The 21711-nt window shown below is 38.9% G+C and overlaps 1 protein-coding gene across 7 annotated transcripts in view; it reads left to right on the top strand.

The window, feature by feature from the left end:
* Nucleotides 1-21711, top strand: part of UBE3D (ubiquitin protein ligase E3D) — a 185922-nt gene that overhangs the window by 17332 nt on the left and 146879 nt on the right. For 4 of the 7 annotated variants that reach the window (XM_054492809.2, XM_054492813.2, XM_054492814.2 and 1 more), the window contains exons 4-8: nt 3797-4028; nt 9207-9320; nt 10008-10077; nt 18950-19019; nt 20438-20546. In XM_054492809.2, coding sequence (XP_054348784.1) covers nt 3797-4028; nt 9207-9320; nt 10008-10077; nt 18950-19019; nt 20438-20546 — 595 coding nt within the window. The remainder of the gene's footprint in view (nt 1-3796; nt 4029-9206; nt 9321-10007; nt 10078-18949; nt 19020-20437; nt 20547-21711) is intronic. The other 3 variants (XM_054492810.2, XM_054492817.2, XM_054492819.2) reach the window with 1 other exon arrangement.

Here is a 21711-nt window from a genome sequence, read left to right as displayed (position 1 = left end):
CACTACATGCAGTGTGTCAGGAGACAAAAGATCTTAATGATGGAGAAAGTCCGGGAGCCTATTTAGGCCTAACTCCCTCCCACTCTAAACAGGCAATTTATTTGCCCTCTTCTTCTGCTGCTGCTGCTTCTTGGTAAAATTCAAATCTGACCTGTTATTCTGCTTAAAATTCTGTAATGCTTCCTACCCACCTGAGGTACCAAGTCCCTACCCCTTAGCGTGGCCTGGAACACACAGTTTGCCACCATCCTACCTGCCCAAGTCTCCTCTATGGCTGTTCTGCATTGCCAGGGAAGGAATATATTCTAAGGACCTGCCATTACTGATCACTTCTGATTCTGTGAACTTAATGCAGATTTTTTTTTTTTTTTTGAGCTGGAGTCTCCCTGTCGCCCAAGCTGGAGTGCAGTGGCGCGATCTCGGCTCACTGCGAGCTCCACCTCCTGGGTTCACGCCATTCTCCTGCCTCAGTCTCCGGAGTAGCTGGGACTACAGGCGCCCGCCACCACTCCCGGCTAATTTTTTGTATTTTTAGTAGAGACGGGGTTTCACCGTGTTAGCCAGGATGGTCTCGATCTCCTGACCTTGTAATCCGACTGCCTGGGCCTCCCAAAGTGCTGGGATTACAGGCGTGAGCCACCGTGCCCGGCTTAATGCAGATTATTTAACATTTCTGAGCCTCACTTTCCTCCTCTGTACAGGAAAATGGTATTTCTTGTCTCACAAAGTTGTTGCGAGCATTAAATAAGGTGTGTTTAGTGCCCACCAAGGGTCTTTTTAAGTTAACTAAACATGTGGACTCACAGGGCTACCACAGGCCACATTCCTTGCCAGCTTGCCAGCAGGGCAGCATCAATAATTCCTCTCAGCAGGGGCTCTGCATGTTTGCACAAATGACAGCTCACATGCCTTTCTGGGGACTGTTGTCTCCCCACACGACGTAGTTCCAGGTACAAAGCATAAGCTCCGCATCAGTGAGGTACGGGAGCTGCCCTGGCTCAGAAGAAGCCTCCTGCCTTAAGCAGCCAGTATCTCTTGTAACAATTCTTGATATAGTTTGTAGGGTTCCCAAGAAGAGACTGCATTCAGGGAAGGCCAAGGTATCCTATCAGACATTTACAGCTCATTCATGTTTCTTCCTGGTTCAGATGCAGTTTACCAACCAAGGATCATTTTTACGTAAGCAGTGTTGCCTAGCAATATTGTCGATGCCTAAGCTCCTACCTGGTTTCCAGGGTAACAGAGCTAGGTGGCTAAACCAAAGGTCAGATTCTCAAGCAGCAAGGGAAAAGGTTTTTTAACCCCTTAATTCCAGTGTGCAACAGACACAGCCAGGGGCTTCACACATTATAGTTATCAAAATATGCTAGTTCATTTCTTCAACAAATATTTAAGAGCTCGTGCTATGCGTTAGGAGCAATGTAAGACAGTAGAAATACAGTGGCAAGGTAAACATATATGGCATCTACCTTCATATTGTTTCTTCCATGATGCCCTTAATTCCTTTCACTGCCTGGAGAACTACTATTTATCTTTCAAAGGCCAGCTCAGATATTACCTCTTCTCTGAAGTCTATGTACAATCTATTCTTGTAGCACTTTGTGTATATTGCCTTGAATTCATGGATTGGTCTTGGGGATCCATGAATCCCCTAAAGTAATATGCAGATTTTGTGTGCTTGTAGAAATGTACATTTGAGGAAAGAGGCTAACACTTTTCTTAAATATTCAAAGGGATCTGTACTGCTCCCCCTGGCACCACCGCCCCGCCCCCCCCCCCCCCCCCCCCCACTGCAAGAATTTAGAACCGTTACTCTGTTACCAGCATTTATAACATGTGCTTTTGTTATTTGTTTATAGGTCTATATTTCTTACTAGAACATGAGTATCTTAAGAGAGACGACTGTATGTGTTCATATTTTGTGCCAGTAGAATGCCTTATTCATAGTAGACTTTTAGGAAATGTATGTTGAAAGAATCACTTCTCAGTATGCTTAACAGGCTCAGCACCTTGATGATACCAATGGTGCAGCGTATACTAATTTCAAAGGAAAAGTTCTTCCTGATGTTAAACTAAAATCAGCCTTTCTTGTTTCTAGCTTTGTTCTCTGCAGTTATAAATTGTGTACCCTCTTCTGAACTGTAATTGCCCTTTTATGCAACTCAGTTGATTGGGGAAATCAAAGGAAAATGGTTAACATGGGGGAATTGTTAAAAAAAAAAGTAGCATTAACGTTTTAAATATTTTAACTTATAACATCTGAATGTACATTAATTTACTAGTATTTGTGTTTTGTTAGAAGGAGCAACTTAGCAGATATCACCTTAACGAAGTTATCAAGATTAGCATCACTAAGTTGTGTTGATATGATATATTCTCTGATATGATGTGATGAGAAGGGTACATTTCACTTCTATGAGATTCTTGCCCCAAATCCATACCACCAGCCTAATCTTGAGACGATATTAGACTAACTCAGATTGAAGAATATTCTGTAAAATACCTGATCTTTGCAAAAATCTCAAGTTTCTGAAAAATAAGGAAATATTGAGAAAATATTGTAGACCAGACGAGACTAGGAAGACATGATGACTAAATGCAAAGTATTATTATGAATTAGATCTTGGAACAGAAAAAAAGGATATTAGTGGAAAAACAGGTGAAATTCAAAGTGTGTAATTTTGACAAATCTACCATGGTATCATAAAATAGTAACTTTAGGGCCATCTGGGTGAAGTGTATATGGGAACTAATATACTACCTTTGTAAGTTTTCTGTAAATCTAAAATTATTCCAAAATGAAAAGTTTACTAAAATATAGTAATAGAAGAAATTATAGAAGAAAGTTGTTAGGTGATCTGACCATTAAGACACGTAAACCAAAATAAAAGGCAGTAACACCAAAAAAATTTGTAACAGGTTAAGAAGCATAAGGCTAATACTCTTAATATCAAACACATTTTTACAAATTAATAAGAACATAGTAATACCACCCTGGAAAATAGTCACTAATCACAATTCACAGAAGAAACACAGTAGACTATAAGTAGAAAAACTAGGTGAATCTCACCAGTAATTTAAGAGTTGCCAATTAAAGCAGCATTGAAAATACTTTCACCTATTACTAATGCAGAAATGGAAAAATGATAGTATTCATTTATGAAAAGGGTGAGTGGAAGAATTATAGATTGGCACAGCCTTTCTGGAAAGAAATTCACCAAATAGGTGTTGGTTTTTAAAATATGCATATAGTTTGTGCTTATCATCTCACACTTATATAAGATTCTTTCCAAGGAAAATAGATATGTTCATAAATATTCTAACAGGAACATTCATCACAGAGTTATTGACAATGAAAAACTCAAAACCTAAATATCTAACAGTTGAGGGAATGATCTCAAAAGTTTTGATGTACTTATGGAATAGAATATTGTGGACTAATTAGGATTCATCTAAATAAAACAACAAAAGCAAGATATAGTGTGTTTATTCACCATTCTTAAACTTCGTGCAATATGTACAGATATATCTTTTGAACGGATGGCAAAGAAATACATTGTCATGTTTAGTTACTTATCTCTGGGTAGTGAGATAAAGGTTGATTTTTCCTTGTTTGTACCTCCTTGCATTTTCAAAATTAGCTGTAGTGAGTATATATTACTTTTATAATTGGGGAAAAAATTAGCATTGCAAGCCTTGTGGTTAATGAGTTTCTTTCATCTTTTATGCTCATTTAATTAAGAGAATGTTAGTTCCATTTTGTTCTGTGAAAAATGATTTTTCCTCTTTCCACTAGGAAGCTCCTCAGGGTGCTCCCACTGCCGAGTGAGAACTGGGGAGCTCTAGTTGGAGAATGGTGTTGTCATCCTGACCCCTTTGCTAATAAACCACTTCATCCGCAAGAGAATGACTGTTTTATTGGAGACTCTTTCTTCTTGGTGAATTTAAGAACCAGTTTGTGGCAGCAAAGACCTGAACTATCCCCAGTGGAGATGTGCTGTGTTTCTTCTGACAACCATTGTAAATTGGTAAAATATCATTTCAAAATAAATGGTAATTTAGAGGCTGTCTTAGATACTGGCTTCTTCAATCTTTTCCTAATTAAGGGCTTGTTACATAGACTGCTGTAAAGGCCAAAATTCATTATTTTCAACTGTCATCGCTATCGCTGCTTTATCAAAACAGGAAGAGCATATGGCTTTAAACTAAAACAGCCACAAGGGCCTGGAAGAATAAGGAGAGGAAGACCTCTGCAGGCATAGAATTGCGAGTGCTACCATTTTACAAACAAAATGCCCTGCTTTCTTGTTCTTAGGACAATATTGCATAATTTGTGTGCATTTTATCCTAAATAGTCTGATTTAAGTTAAAAGTGTTCTCTTGCTCCAGGATATCTATTATACTATTAGGCTGAGGTATTTTACTATTTCTGCCCATGGTCTAGACTTCTGCTGAAGTCATAAATGGAGATGTCATCAAGTAAAAAGAGGAATGGAGGAGCCCAGGAATGGAGATAAAGCTTGTGTTGCAGGGTCTGAGTTGGTGCTTGACAGTGTGAGGTCAGGTGGCTCTTGCTGCATAAGTTGCTTTGGGAAGAAGGCAGTTTTCTCTCGCTACAGAGAACAAGTGTTTTACTTTATTTTAAAAGAAAATCAATGGCATTGGCTTGGCCCATGTGAGAAATCATTCCACTGATGGCCAGTCAATACAGATATTATTTAAAAAGTAAAGAAAATCATTCCCAGAGAATCATTTTAACATCTGATTATTGGTGGGAACAAAAACATTGTATTTTAAATTTCATTCAGAACTCATTTAATTTTTGTAATAAGAACTGAGCGACTGCAGGAAATATGCAGTAGGTAGGCAGCTCTTAGGTTGTAAATTAGTTTATAGAACTATTCTGAGGGAAATGAAGGAAATTCGTCAAATGTGGAGGTTAAGTTGTTGTCAGATAAAATTATTTAAGTGCCTCATTTTACACCATAAACAGAAATCCCTTTATCTAAATAAGGTTCACTTTGGTGAAATGTAGTACTTTACATTTTATATTTTAAAAGATAAATAGTAAGTTAATATACATTTGTTGTATTTAATATGATTAATTAAATTTGTATTTTAATCTAAATATATGCTAATACTTTATATGTGTTTTAAATTTCATCTTTATGATTAAGCTATACATTTCAAAAATATTTGGAAGTTGTGAGCAGAAAAGTAGTAGAGAAAGATTAAATGAGAGAAACCATGTTTCCCTTTTAAATAAACTCAGCGCTCTGTGCTGAAATATATTCTTCACATTTACATCTTTATCAGTTATGTGATGCCATTTACAAGAATTTCTCTTCATAGTAAACAGCTATCTTATCCATTAAAGAAAGACCCATCATATTTTTAGACATTACAGTTTTAGTATCAAGGAGACTGTGGGAAATTCTGTACTGTCATGACAAGCTGCTGTTGAAAAGATTTTCTTCAAGTTAGCCTAGATGAAAGTCTCTCTTTAATTTTGTATATTGTAGCAGTCCAAAGAGTGTGCCTGTGACCAAAATAGAAACATAAATTTGGAGGGACTGCGTAAACAGCGCTCTCAAGGCTCCTGTGGGAACAAGGCTGTTCTGTGCTATTGAAAACCTATTTCTCCTATCACCCAGTCTAGCCATCTAGCAGGGTTTTGAAATGTCACATAGTAACAAAGCATCCTAATGGTATCTCTTGGGCAACATTTTTTTGATGAGACAATATCAAGGGTCCTTAGAAATTGAAACAACACAAAGGGAAAATGAAAGGGAGGACACGAGGCTAATCCACCTCTCTGAGCAGCCCTGCGGTGTCTCAGATACATTGACTTAATTAGTCCACAACAATGTCTGTCTTTGAGGTTTGCTCTGTAGAGTTCCCACACTGCTAGGCTGCTTCATTACACAACTTGCCTTATTATTTCCTTGAAGGATAGGTGAAGAAAAATGCATTACAAAGCAGAGAATCTCTTTAAACGAAATTTATGTGTTATAATATGTTTAATTAAAAAGATCTGCTTTTAAAAACAGCACAAACAAACATGAAGCCCAACGCTATTTCTTTTCTTCCATAGCCTTTTAGAGTTTATAATACTTTATTGGAGGCTTTGTTGTTGCAGCAGTATCTACTTATTTTTAAAAGATACCTGCTGAAGATTTCCCTATTGGTGTATTTATTTATCATCTCTCTTGTGCTATTTTGTGCCTACCCACATAATACAAATTTTGCATCTTGGGCCGGGCGCGGTGGCTCATGCCTGTAATCCCAGCACTTTGGGAGGTTGAGGTGGGTGGATCATGAGGTCAGGAGATTGAGACCATCCTGGCCAACATGGTGAAACCCCATCTCTCCTAAACCACAAAAAATTAGCCGGGCGTGGTGGCGGGGGCCTGTAGTCCCAGCTACTCAGGAGGCTGAGGCAGGAGAATCGTTTGAACCCGGGAGGCAGAGGTTGCAGTGAGCCAAGATTGCACCACTGAACTCCAGCCTGGTGACAGAACGAGACACCGTCTAAAAAAAAAACTATATAATAATGGGATGATAAAGATGGCATTTCATCCTTTTATAAGATTCAAGATATTATTCAAGGCTTCATTCTTTTTTAAAGAGCAAATAAAATTGATCTTTGATTACATTAATATTACTGCTAGCAAGGATGACTAACATCTTTACTTTTTTTCTTTCTTGGAGTACTTAGTAATAATTAGTTGATTTTGGCAATTTGTTTTGTTAAATCCGTAAGTGTGTCTTTTTTGTTTTCTTAGAAAAATGTGTTGTCAAACTCTGTAAGTATTCACAAGTATAAAAAAATAGTATTATGAATTTCAATATGGATTCATTAAGTATGCTTCATCTGCTCTTTTTTTTCCTGAAGTGCTTTAAAACAGTCTTGTCATTTTATCCCTACGTCTAAAAATAGGAATTTTAAAAATGTCGCCACACCGTTATCACACCTGATAAAATTAACAATTATTCCTTGATGATACAATACCAGGCCATATACAGATTTTATCAATTGTCTTAAAAGAATCTTCTAGCATAGGTTTGTTTGAATCAAGAGCTACACATGTGATTGAGGTAATTTGGTTATTGTTGATCGGATGTTTAAATCCTGATTACCCATGTCTGATAAGGGTAGAATCTTATTTTAAAAACAAGCAAACAAAAAACACTTCTCCTGCCCCCTTGAAAGACAAAGTGAGATGTTCTGTGATAGCAATTACAAAGGAAGTACATATCAGAGCACTTGAAAAAAAATTTTCTGCTTCAAATAGAAAAATTCTTTCTTTTCAAGCATTGCTATTACAATACCAATATTAGTTTTTAATAAAGCCCTTAGTTTTTGGTAACATTTAATGAGTGTGATCAGATTTAACTTGTACAAAATAGTACTCTTTAAAAAATATTTTTAATATCAACTTGGAGCCATACAGGTATGTTTTACTGTAAGAAAGCATTAAACTGCCAGAATGGCACCCTTTGTAGACCATACTGGCTTTCTGAGTTCTGTTCTTCCTGAACCTGAATAAATTGGCACCTTCCTAGGTTTCTGTGTCTGTCTCTTACCTCTCATGGGAATGACCCCATCCAGTTTCCCACCTGGGTCAGGCTCTGAGACCTGCCATTTGTGATGTGCCTGATAAGGATGTCAGTGCAATGGCCAGAGATGGCACACTGTGGGGCCCACTTTGGGAGTGTGCCTGGATAAAAGTATGAGCCAGTACTGAACTGACTTATGAAGTTCATGTGTGCTTTTGTTTCCTCAGCAGAGACTTTTGAGGAAGGCTATAGAATCTGTCCAAATACTGCAGCTAAACCAGGAAAAAATGGAATAAGTGTTTATGTTACTGAAGGTTAATTCAGTGTATGAAGGGATTCATCTCAGAAGTTTTTAAATAGAAGAGCTGTAGGCATTTACGGATTTTTTTACTGTTGCATGTGTTTGAGGCTGGGGGAAAGAATAGGCCATAGAGAAAGACCCCAATATGAATTGTGCTGTTGCTCTTGACTTTGACCTCTAATTGAATATATATACATACATATATATATATATATATAGAGAGAGAGAGAGAGAGAGAGAGAGAGAGAGAGAGAGTGAGTCTTGCTCTGTTGCCCAGGCTGGAGTGCAGTGGCACAATCTCGGCTCACTGCAACCTTCCCCTCCCGGGTTCCTGTGATTCTCCTGCCTCAGCCTCCTGAGTAGCTGGGATTACAAGCGCGCACCACCATGCCCAGCTAATTTTTATATTTTTAGTAGAGATGGGGATTTCACCATGTTGGTCAGGCTGGTCTCAAACTCCTGACCTCATGATCCGCCTGCCTTGGCCTCCCAAAGTGCTGGGATTACAGGCATGAGCCATGGCTCCCAGCATTGAATATATTTTTTTACATCAAGATCTGATAACACACACACACACTCATGCACACATACACAAACACACCTCAAATAAAAGTTTCTTGAAGCAGTACTTACTCAGTGTTTGAAGCACTGTCATATTTTCTGTTCTATTGTATTTCATTTTTTAAAAACACAGTAGGCCTGGTGTGGTGACTCACGCCTATAATCCCAGCACTTAGGGAGGCCAAGGTGGGTGGATCACGAGGTCAGGAGTTCAAGACCAGCCTGGCCAAGATGGTGAAACCATCTCTACTAAAACTACAAAAATTAGCCGGGCATGGTGGCAGGTGCCTGTAATCGCAGCTACTAGGAAGGCTGAGGCAGAGAATTGCTTGAACCCGGGAGGTGGAGGTTGCAGTGAGCCGAGGTCACGCCACTGCACTCCAGCCTGGGCAATGGAGCAAGACTCCGTCTCAAAACAAAACAAAATAAAACAAAACAAAAAAAACAAAACACAGTAATCCACTGAATTGGTTCCATGAATTTGTTCCCACTAATGGGGCGCATGAGCTGTTGTTTGGAAAACACTTAGCATAGTGTTCAGAAGCTTTAGCATCAGAGAGACCCAGATTCAAACATCAGCTCTGTCAGTTACATTTAAACTGAGTTCCATGGAACTTTTTATGCAATTTTTCAGGAAATTATTTATGCCAAGGAAAAAATACTTAAATGTATATTAATCAGTGAAGTGAAAAATTTTTTCCTTTGATTAAATACACATATTATCCCACATCAGAAGTCACTGTCCTTCTTTACTTCAGCCTACACCTGTTCTGTGGTTTTCCAGAAAAGGTACCCTGGAGTATCCAGAGTTGCAGAACCTCCTTTTCCCTGCCCACTGTATATGGCTTCTGCCTTGTTACAGTATATCTGGACGAGAGGAATGATGGTTTTAACAAAGGTATTAACTATGGATGCAAAAAGGCATATTCTTTGTTTATTGATTAGGCAAATGCTAGCTATTTTAATCTGTATCTCAAATAGTGAATTTGGATTTTTGAAGGTTAGGTTTGTTTCAGGAATTGTCCCAGAGCACTACCTGTCTTTCCAGTTACAGTGCCGATCCTAAGTGGAAAAAATGGAAGTATATGAACAGACTAGATATTTTTAACTTTTCATTTATTGTAGTTAAGGGTTATAGGTTACTTTTACATAAATTACACTGGACTAGGAGTCAAAATAGTGTGAGTTCAAGTTCTGATTCTTCTGTGTTCTATACACATGAGTTGAGGCAACTCATCAACCCTGTCTTTATTGCCCACCATCTGCCTGTTCTAAGTTATAAGGCTATTTGGAAGTGCTTTTTAGAAATGTAAGGTACTACTTATTCAAATTATTTGGCAACTTTTGGACTATCAAGAAGTGGCTAGTTTTGGAACAGTGAATCTGTGCTTTATTGTTTCTTAAGACTTGAAAAATTATCTCTGTGCATGTGAATTATGCATATAAGCTAAATGTATTCCCAGTATTTAGTAGAGGGCAGAATAAAATGTAAAGTTCAATGTATACTCTGGGGACTATGTTAAAATTATATATTCCTTTTAAGAAAAGCTGAATGACATTTAAATGACATTTTTCTGTTCTACAGGAACCAAAGGCAAATACCAAAGTAATTTGTAAGCGTTGCAAGGTAATGTTGGGAGAGACCGTGTCATCAGGTAAGAATTTCATAACAAGAAGCCAAAATGATTGGCTTCTTGTTTAAAAGCCAGAATGATATTTTATAGTAAGTATATAGGAAAGATAGATGATTAATATATGTTGTGGAATTGGTGCTTTTCAAAATAGACCCCAACTAACATATCATCCAATATACCAAGAAGTTTGTATATTTTGACCTTCATAAGTACAGAGTATTGAATTTTAAGTATTAAGAAGTTGAGTCATTTTCAGTGTTTCATAGCCTCTTTGTAGATATGAAGCAATAGTATAAAGTTTGTTCTTGGGCCTATTTTAAGAAAATTGGAGCTTTTTTCTCTCTTTCTTTCCTTCTTTCTTTTTTTTTTTTAATTTTACCTTCCTGGTAACTCACAAAACAGAGATTTTTTCTTAATACAACTCCTCAGTCAGAAGAGTTGGTGCCCAGAGATGGAGAAGTTGTTTTTCTTGGCTGCCATCTGGCTTGGGGCTGTATTTTGGGGCTGGGGATGGGAGAGGACCTGTTGAAATGGAAGAAAGAACATTCTGAATTTTGTACTTTGTCCCTTATTCTTTTTGTTTCCCAGTAGCATTGATTATATTTTATGTAAACTCTGTTATACTACTTTAAAATATAATAATGAAAATCCTGATAATTAAAACGCATTGCTGTTTAAAGATATGGTTTATAGTGTCTAGAGAACTACAACATGCTGTGTTAGCTTGTGGATGATGAATAATTACTTTTAATACAATTAGTTAGAAGATGTGATTTACATGAAGCAATTGTACTTGAGGGAAGGCAGGTGATGGTTTTTTTTGTTTATTTGTTTGTTTAATCGTCAAAATCTTGTAAGTAGTTACTTGTTCACAGTGAGCCAGAAAGGAAAAATGAGTTAGTAAAGGATACCATCCTTAACGTCATTTTTGGAAAATGAAAGCAAGACACTGAAACAACACCTTAGAAAAAGTTAAGCCTTCTGGTTAAATAAGGTGAATTGATTTTTAAATTATTTTCTCCCTGAAGTCCTGTTAAAATGTCAGTTAAGGAATGAAAAGATGTATATCTACAAAGGCAAAGAGAAATGGAGAAGAGATGACAATGACATAAACAAGAGATGTAAACAAACTTTTTTGGAACACACTTGGCAGCCTGCAGGGAGCTGCAGCTTCGGTGTCTGTAGGTCATTTGGATAAGGAGTGGGCCAATAATCTCTGTAGAGCCCCAAAACAGGTCAGAATTTGGAGGCAGCAGGTGACAGGGAAGGCAGTCTGCGGCAAGGAGCTGGAAGCAGGATGATTGGTTCAAAGTGTATATATAGAGCTACTAGACTTCTAGGTTTCCCACTTCATTTTCAACTTGCTTCTGTAATCCTCAAGGTTGGAGATTGGAAGACCTCCCCCACACCCTTTTTTTTTGAATAATGGAAGAATACCAACTAGAGAAAAGACTTGCAGACACTGATTCTTTGGGGACATTCAACCAAAAATGAGGTTGTGTCGTTGTTCAACAAAAATGAGGTTAAACTGAGCACAGTGGTGCATGCCTATAGTCCCAGCTACTTGGGAGGCTGAGGCAGGAGGGTCACTTGAGCCCAGGGATTCGTGGCTGTAGTGCACTAATATTGCACCTATGAATAAGCCACTGCACTTCAGCCTGGAGAACATAGGGAGACTCCATCTCTTAAAAAAAAAAAAAAAAGCTTATATTCACTCATCCTACAGTCAACAAACCTTGTATCCATACCCAAGAAGTTTCAGCATTTCACTGCCTTACACTAAAATTGAAATGAATTGTCGAGAATCACCAAATATTTGAGGAAATCAACAAAAAAGAAAACAAGGAAAATAAATGATTAAGCAAGCAAATTAAAAGCACTGAGAAGAAACACATTATGTATACAGCAGAAGAAAATCTTTAAAAAAAAAATGCCCTTGAAGAAATAAACTAATATTGCTTCCATAATTCAGAGAATGTGGAATTTAAAAATGTAATAGCTTCACAAAAAAAAAAATCAAAGAATTGGAAGATAAAAGTAAAGAATTAGGCCAGAAATTAAAACCAAAAGACAGAGATTGAAAATTAAAGAAGAGGCCGGGCACGGAGGCTCACACCTGTAATCCCAGCACTTTGGGAAGCCGAGATGGGCAGATGACCTGAGGTCAGGAGCTCAAGACCAGCCTGGCCAACATGGTGAAACCCTGTCTCTACCAAAAATACAAAAATTAGCCAGACATGGTGACATGGACCTGTAATCCCAGCTACTGGGGAGGCTGAGGCAGGAGAATCGCTTGAATCAGGTAGGCGAAGATGGCAGTGAGCTAAGATCGTGCCACTGCGCTCCAGCCTGAGCAACAGGGCAAGACTCCATCTCAAAAAAAAAAAAAAAAAAAAGAAGTACAAAAAATGTTTGTAATCAGTTAAGTTTCCTGAAGGTAGAGACATTGTCTATCTTGTCTATCCCTGTAATCTCAGCACTTAGTGTAACGTCTGGCACATAGTGAGTACCCAGCAGGTATTTGTTGAATGAATAAGTGAATTGAGCCTTTCAGGACAACCAACATCTATCTTATAGAAATTCTAGAAAGAGAGAATAGAGACAACAGAATGTAGGAAATTATCCAATAACAAAAATACCAAAAATACAAGTCTATTTTGCAGAGCTAGGACTTCAGTTTCTTGACTGAAAGGGACCGCTAAGTACCCACTGTAATTAATAGAGGAATAGCAAGGAAGCCACTTCAGGCCACAACAGTGAATAATTGCAGAACACCAAGGATGAAGTTTGCAGAGGGAAAAAGGCAGTTAATATAAGACAGATTAAGAATTAGAATAGCATTGAACTTCTTAACAGCAGAGCTGAAAGCTAGGAGGCAGTGAAGCAGTGCCTTCATAATTTGAAAGGAAAAAGATTTCAGCCCAGAATTCTATACGCAGTCAAGCTATCAGTCAAATATGAAAATAATAAAAGCCATTTTGCAAATAACAAAGTCTCAAAACACAATTCTCAAAGGTTTTTCTTAGTAATTCACCATAAAATATAAATCACCGAAACTAGGGATTCAATCTAGGAAGAGATGACATGGAATTGGGTAACAAGGTGTACAATAAAGGAGAGCAGGATAAGGAAGTCCCAGGGTAAGGAGTGGGCAGCAGGCCTACAGGATAGCAGCCTAGATTGAAGCAAATGGGAGAGAAGATTGCAATAAAGATTTTTTTTTTTTTTTTGAGACATAGTCTCACTCTGTTGCCCAGGCTGGAGTGCAGTGGTGTGATCATGGCTCATGGCAGCCTCAACCTCCCGGGCTCAAGTGATCCTCCCATCTCAGCCTCCCAAGTAGCCGGGACCACAGGTGCATACCACCATGTCTGACTAATTTTTAATTTTTTGTAGAAGAGGGGTCTCCATATGTTGCCCAGGCTGATCTTAAACTCCAGGACTCAAGTGATCCTCCTGCCTCAGCCTTCCAAGTGCTGGGATTACAGGCATGAGCCAACAGACCTGGCTGATTTGTTTTTCTTTTTTTTAGTTATAAAGTGGAATTGATAAATTATTTGATTTGTTTGATGGGTATTAGTCCATTTTCACACTGCTGTAAAGAACTACTTGAGACTGGGTAATTCGTAAAAAAAAGAGGTTTAATTGTCTCACAGTTCTAGATGGCTGGGAGGGCTTCAGGAAACTTACAGTGATGGCAGAAGGCAAAGAAGAAGCAAGCACCTTCTTCATAAGGGGGCAAGAGAGAGAGAGCAGGGAACTGCCACACACTTTTAAACCTCAGATCTTGTGATACCTCTATCATGAGACGGGGGAGATGGTGCTAAACCATTAGAGACCACCCCCATGATCCAATCACTTCCCACCAGGCCCCAACTTTAACACATGGGGATTACAACTTGACATGAGATTTGGGTGGGGACACAGAGCCAAACCATATCAACATGTGACAGCTAATCTCGAGACAAACCATTTCATTATATGGAAAGAATTAGCTAAAAGGTGATTGAAGCAGTTATTCACTGCAGGAAGAAGAAAAAAGGTTGAACAAGAAAAGAAACATCTCCATGGTAGTATTACAGTAATAATAATGTAAACACTGAATATTCACTTAACTAAACATTGTAGTGTGATACAAAAGTATATTAGAAGGTCAGTATATGTGAGTTTGTGTGTGGGGTGGTAAAAGAGATCTATATCCACATCTGTTCTAAAAGTAAATCACTAGGATTCCACTTCCCAAAATAGTGTCATGAAGAGAATGGGCAATTTTATTCTGTAGAAAACATGTACAAAACTGGACAATTTTAAAAATTAATAACCATATTAGGGCACTAGAAAATGAACAAAAGTGAAGTAACAATTTGAGAACTATTTAAGTAGTGGAAAACTGCTACTGTATTGGGAAAGAATAGTAAGTTTGTAATTTTGTTTTGCCTGGGGAGGCAGACGGACCTAGTCACCTTATATCTTCCCAACTTAGGCAGGAAAAGCCCACAGATTTACTGTCTATACATGGTGGGTTTGGTTTAGGGTAGGTGGTGGAGAAAGTAGAAATTTTAAGGAGGATATTTTGGAAGCAAAGTGATTGTATTAGTCCGTTCTCACATTGCTATAAAGAAATACCCAAGACTGGGTAATTTATAAAGAAAATAGAGGTTTAATTGGCATATGGTACTGCAGGCTATACAGGAAGCATAGCAGCTTCTGGTTTTGGGGAGGACTTAGAAAACTTACAATCATGGCACAAAATAGAGGAGGAGTGAGGCATCTCAAATAGTGGAAGCAGTAGCAAGAGAAAATGAGGGGAGGTGCTACACACTTTTAAACTAGTAGATCTTGTAAGAAGTCACTCACTCAACCATCACAAGTACAGCACCAAGGGGATGGTGCTAAACCATTCATTAAGGACCCACTGCCATAATCCAGTCACCTCCCACTGGGTCCCACCTCCAACATTAGGGATTACAATTCAGCAGGAGATTTGGGTGGGGATGCAGATCCAAACCATATCAGTGATATAGTTCTGATGTTTGTCTCCTTTAAATCTCATAAAATAATAAAATAATAATAAAATATAATCCCCAATTTATAATAATAAAATGTAATCCCCAATTTTTGAGGTAGAGTATGGTGGGAGGTGTTTGCGTCAGGGGGCAGATCCTTCATGAATGTCTTGGTGCTGTCCTCATGATCGTGAGTGAATGCCTATGAGATCTGTTTTTTTAAAAGTGTGTGGCACCTCTCCCCTCTCTCTCTCATCCCTGCTTTCACCATGTGAGACACCTTGCTCCTTCTTTGCCTTCCACCGTGATTGTCAGGTTCCCAAGGTCCTTACCAGAAGCCAAGCAAATGCTGGAAGCTTGCTTGTACAGCCTGGAGAACCATGAGACAATGAAACTGTATTAGTCTGTTCTCATGCTGTTAATAAACACATACCCAAGACTGGGTAATTATAAAGAAAAGGGTTTAATGGACTCACAGTATCACATGGCTGGGGAGGCCTCACAATCATGACAAAAGGTGAAGGGGGACAAAGACACGTCTTACATGGCATTAGGCAACAGAGCGTATGCAGGGGAACTGCCCTTTATAAAACCATCAGGTCTTGTGAGACTTATTCACTATCACAAGAACAGGACAGGAAAACCCCACCCCCATGATTCAGTTAATTCCCACCAGGTCCCTCCCATGACACCTGGGGATTATGGGAGCAACAATTCAAGATGAGATTTGGGTGGGGACACAGCCAAACTGTATCATTCTGTCCCTGGCTCCTCCCAAATCTCATGTGCTCACATTTCAAAACCAAGCCTTCCCAACAATCCCCCAAAGTCTTAACTCGTTTCAGCATTAACTGAAAAGTTCAAGTCCAAAGTCTCATCGGAGACAAGGCAAGTCCCTTCCGCCTATGAGACTGTAAAATCAAAAACAAGTTAGGTACTTCCTAGATACAATGGGGGTACAGGCATTGGGTAAATACACCCATTCCAAATGGGAGACATTGGCCAAATCAAAGGGCTAAAGGCCCCATGCAAGTCCGAAATCCAGCAAAGCAGTCAAACCTTAAAGCTCCAAAAAGATCTCTTTTGACTTCATGTCTCACATCCAGGTCATGCTGATGCAAGAGGTGGGCTCCCATGGCCTTGAACAGCTCTGGCCCTGTGGTTTTGCCAGGTACGGCCCCACCCAGCTTCTTTCATGGGCTGGTGTTGAGGTACTGTGGCTTTTCTAGGCATACAGTGTAAGCTGTCTATGGATCTATCATTCTGGGGTCTGGAGGATCGTGGCCCTCTTCTCACAGCTCCACCAGGCAGTGCCACAGTGGGGACTCTACATGGGAGCTCCCACCCCACCTTTCCCTTCTGCACTGCCCTAACAGAGGTTCTCCATGAGAGCTGCGGCCCTGCAGCACACCTCTGCCTGGACATCCAGGCGTTTCCATACAGTCTCAGAAATCTTGGCGGAGGTTCCCAAACCTCAACTCTTGACTCCTGTGCACCCACAGGCTTGTCACCACAAGGAAGTTGCCAAGGCTTGAGGCTTGTACCCTCTGAAGCTGGGGCCCGAGCTGTACCTTGGCCCCTTTTAGCCTCAGCCTCCCAAGTAGCTGGAACTACAGGCACATGCCACTCTGCCTGGCTAATTTTTAAAAGAATTTTTTGTAGAGACAGGCTGTCGCTTTGTTGTCCAGGATGGTCTCAAACTCCTGGGCTTGAAGTGATCCTCCTGCCTTCACCTTCCAAAGTGCTGGGATTAAGTGTGAGCCACCATACCTGGGCAACACCACCATTTTTAATGACAGCCTCATTTTTAATTATTTCTGGTTTGAATTTGACCTATTTAAAATTTGAAACATGCATGCAATTACGTTACCTGAATATTTATTTAACCCATCCTCAATTTTTAGACATTTGTTTTCAGTATTTTCCTATTGATATTATGAGTATCACTATAGATAAGTGTTTTCATATACCAGTATTTTTTGAAATAAATTCTTATATGTTTAATTATGGTGTCACAATACATACACAATTTTTTTTTTTTTTTTTTAAGACGGAGTCACGTTCTGTCACCCAGGCTGGAGTGCAGTGGCATGATCTCGGCTCACTGCAACATCCACCTCCTGGTTTCGAGCAATTCTCCTGCCTCATCCTCCCGAGTAGCTGGGACTACAGGCGGGAGTCACTGTGCCCAGCTAATTTTTGTATTTTTAGTAGAGACAGGGTTTCACCATGTTGGCCAGGCTGGTCTCAAACGCCTGACCCCAGGTATCTGCCCACCTCGGCCTCCCAAAGTGCTGGGATTACAGGCGTGAGTCACCGCACCCAGCCCTACATATACAATTTTAAGGCCTTTGCCAAGTGGCTTTCCAGAAGTCTGTCATTTTCAGTTCTCACAGCAGTGTGTGAATAAGCATATCCATCTATGTAAATAAGCGTATCCAGCACTACACCTTATCATTTTAAAATATTTTGTTTGATGCAAAAAAAATCTTATTCTGATGTACATTTTCTTCATTGTTAGTGAGATTAAACTTTTTCTTAGATTTTTTCAGAACTCCAAGATGGTTGTGTTTACATTTATGTCTATTAAATATCTATTTAAATTTTTCTGTAAGCAATCAGATAACCAGATTTAGTGAGAATTGTACATCAATAGAGTCATTGAGATTCTGGGTAGATTCTAATGTGAGGTTCACCGCATCTATGTTTTGGGATGCTATGATTAAAAACCCCTTTTCAGGTAGGAGCACTCAAACATCAAAGGCAAGGTAGGTGTGGTTAGTGTAATGGACAGAAAGTCAAGGCAGCAATTGGAATAATCTGAGTTATTCAGTTATATGATGTTTGCTAGTTGATCATGGTGTTGTCTAGAAGTGAAATAGATAGCAAGCCTGCTAAAATGTTACTTGATTTGTACAAGCAGAAAGTTCTATGTCAAGTGAATAAAAGTCAAGCTTGAATCATAAAAACAGAGAGTCCTGGCCCCTTAATCAATTCTCACACTTGAGCCTTTGTAGACCCAGGACCCCTTGAATGAAGGAGAGGGCAGGTGCCCTCAACGAAAGACTATGCTACCTGAAATTTATACTGTGAATCTTTTTCCCAGGCTTCCACAAAGGGAACCATAGCCTTTCTCAGGGTAACAGTTCCCCATGTGCACTGGGGAAAAGGAAATAATCACACCTTTTAGGGACTGCTGGACACTGGTTCTAAATGAACACCAATTCTAGAAGACCCAAAACATCACTGTGGCCTTCCAATTAGAGTAGGGGATGGGGTCAGGTGATCAATAGAGTTTTAACTCAGGTCCATCTCACAGTGGGTCCAGTGGATCCCTGAATGCTTCCTGTGATTATTCCCGAATTCCAGAGTGCTTAACTCAAATTAACACACTTAGCAGCTGACAGAATCCCGTTAGTTCCCCAGCATGTGTATTGAGGCTATTATAGTAGAAAAGACCAAGTGGAAGCCATTAGAACTGCCTTTATCTGGGAAAATAGTACATCACAACCAAAAACAAACCAGAAGTCTTTTTCATTGACTTACAGGTTTGTAGCTATTCTGTAGAATTGAGGAAACTCAGTGACTAATTTCTATCTAAGTGCACTATGCCTGTGATGTGACTAACTTTTATAATCTTCCGTATATGTGAGCAGAGTCTCTGGGCATTATTTTCTAAAAAGACACAGAAGCTTCAGAACTATCTCCTTGTACTGACCAATGCTTTGTCTTCTGAAACTAAGTAGTTTTGGGAAAATGTTTACAGAATATTAATTTTACCAGTATATTTAATATTTAGTTTGGGATATCCTAATTTGGAGTCAACATGCCCACAATAAAATTATTAGTGTATTGAGGAGAGTCTTAATTTTCTTTTTTGTTTCTAGAAACCACCAAGTTTTATATGACAGAGATAATTATTCAGTCATCTGAGAGGAGTTTTCCTATCATACCAAGGTACAAATAGCAAATTACATTTATTTATTTGTAATTTATTTTTTTCCCCATTCAGACCTTTATTTATTTTTTTATTTTTTATTTGTTGGTTTTGAATTTATTTTTTATTTTAATAGGTTTTTGGGAACAGATGATGTTTGCTTACATGAATAGTGATGATTCCTGAGATTCGGGTGCACCCATCACACAAGCAGTGTTCACTGTACTCAATGTGTAGTCTTTTATCTCTTACCCCTCCCCCTGCCTTTTCTCCAAGTCCTCAAAGTCCATTGTATTATTCTTATGCCTTTGCATCCTCATAGCTTAGTTCCCACTTGTGAAGGAGAACGTACGATGTTTGGTTTTCCATTCCTGAGTTACTTCACTTAGAATAATAGTCTCCAGTTACATCCAGGATGCTGTGAATGCCATTATTTCATTCCTTTTTGTGGCTAAGTAGTATTCCATGGTATATATTTGTAATTCCAAATGTAGGAAAAAGGAAGTACAGTTGATCATATGGGAATTCATTTTTATTCATACCTTTCTTTATTTGGAAAAGGAAAGAGAAAGCCTTTTAGATAGCTGAACCAAACCACACATATAAAAGATTTGAGGATTTTAAAAAATGTTTTGATCATATAGTGCTGTAGACAAATGTGCTCTTATAAATCTTCTAATTCTGAAAGTTTTCTATGCTTATTTCCATGTGCCAGATATCTACAATCTTATCACCCAGTCACCAATAAGTTTTTTGAATAATTTCTGGTTTTAATTTGAATTATTTAAAATTTGAAACATGGGTCAGTTTCAAATGACTCCTGTGTTTTAAAAACATGGTGCTTAGCCACTAAATCTATTAGTGTTTTTATTTCTTTGATGCTTTAGTTTGCAAACAAGTTAACCATGATATGTCTTTATTCCAGTTTATTTGTTGGTATCCAAAAATTATGGCAATCTGAGTATAGCCTTGAAATTATCCTTATGTAAATACTTTGATTCTGTACCTCAGAGCTGACCCTTTAGGGAGATCCAAATGGAAGAAAATGTAGACAATACTGTCTGATGTTTGGAAGGAAATTTCTTGCCTTCTTTTGTAAGTTAGTTATTCTCTGTTTAATCTGCTACAGCACAAATGGAGTATTGACTTGTTCTAACATGGTATTTTTTTATTCAGTAGGGGTGAATAGTTAGGTTTGGCGTGGAAAGTGTATCAAGGATTGGAGAATAGGTTTTAAGAAGAATGGAGCAAACCTGAATACATTAAAATATATTAAAATCCACATCAGTGCAGATTGTGAGGGAATGAGCAGTACATAGAAAAGTCTGGCATGTGGATATCTCTGCCTTTTAGGTACCCTGTGTGTATTTTTTGCTTATCTTGCCGGTTAGAGTTACTATGAGACACACATTGTAAAAATTGATTTCTGTTCAAACAGGCCTCGGTTTGTCCAGAGCGTGATTGCCCAGTGTCTGGTGCAGCTCTCCTCTGCTAGAAGCACTTTTAGATTCATGATTCAAGGTCAGGACGACAAAGTGTATATCTTGGTAAGAAATTATTTTATCCAGCTTTTTGTAGCCTAGGAATCCAAGGTCTCAGAATTCTTTAGTTTTTTCATTCTTTTTTCTTAATTCTCAGGTGTGGAAAATAAGTGATTAAAAATGTTAATATCAGGCTGGGCACCATGGCTTATGCCTGAAATCCCAGCACTTCGGGAGGCCAAGGCGGGTAGATCACTTGAGGTCAGGAGTTCGAGACCAGCCTGGCCAACATGGGGAAACCCCATCTCTACTAAAAATACAAAAATTAGCCTGACGTGGTGGCCCACGCCTGTAGTCTCAGCTACTCAGGAAGCTGTGGCAGGAGAATCGCTTGAACTCGGGAGGTGGAGGTTGCATTGAGCCAAGATGGTGCTGCTGCACTCAAGCCTGGGTGACAGAGCAAGACTCCACCTTAAAAAAAAAATAAAAAAGTTAATATCAGTTTAATTCATAAATCAAACTCCTTTAATTGAATAACAGATGATCAAGTGCCTCTATGTACTAGGTAGTAGGGATACAGAGTAAAATCCTGATTCCTGCTATTTAGAAGCTCATACCACAAAATCAGGGTTTTTTTTTTTTTTTTTTTTTTTTAGATGGAGTCTCACTCTGTTGCTCAGGCTGGAGTGCAGTGGCGTGATCTCAGCTCACTGCAAGCTCAGCCTCCTGGGTTCACGCCATTCTTCTGCCCCAGCCTCCCAAGTAGGTGGGACTACAGGCACCTGCCACCACGCCCGGCTAATTTTTTTGTATTTTTTTAGTAGAGACGAGGTTTCACCATGTTAACCAGGATGGTCTCGATCTCCTGACCTCGTGATCCACCCACCTTGGCCTCCCAAAATGCTGGGATTACAGGCATGAGCCACCACGCCTGGCCAAAATCAAGTTTTTTACTCTTAGTTTGTAATGGCTTTTTTTTGGTCACTATAATACTATTCTGTCTCACTTTTTTTTTTTTTTTTTTTCCTATTTAGTACTCTTATGTTTAGAATATGTCCTATTGCTCCTGTTTGTTTTTTGTTTTTTTGAGACAAGGTCTTACTCTATCACACAGGCTGGAGTGCAGTGGCATGATTATGGCCTACCATAGCCTCGACTTCCCAGGCTAAAGTGATCCTCCCTTTAGCCTTCTGAATAGCTGAGACTCCAGGTCTACTCCACCATCCCAGAC

Source organism: Pongo pygmaeus, chromosome 5 (assembly GCF_028885625.2).
Source record: "Pongo pygmaeus isolate AG05252 chromosome 5, NHGRI_mPonPyg2-v2.0_pri, whole genome shotgun sequence".
NCBI lineage: Eukaryota > Metazoa > Chordata > Mammalia > Primates > Hominidae > Pongo > Pongo pygmaeus.
The sequence above is the reverse complement of the archived record's forward strand: the minus strand, read 5'-3'. Positions and strand labels throughout refer to the sequence as shown.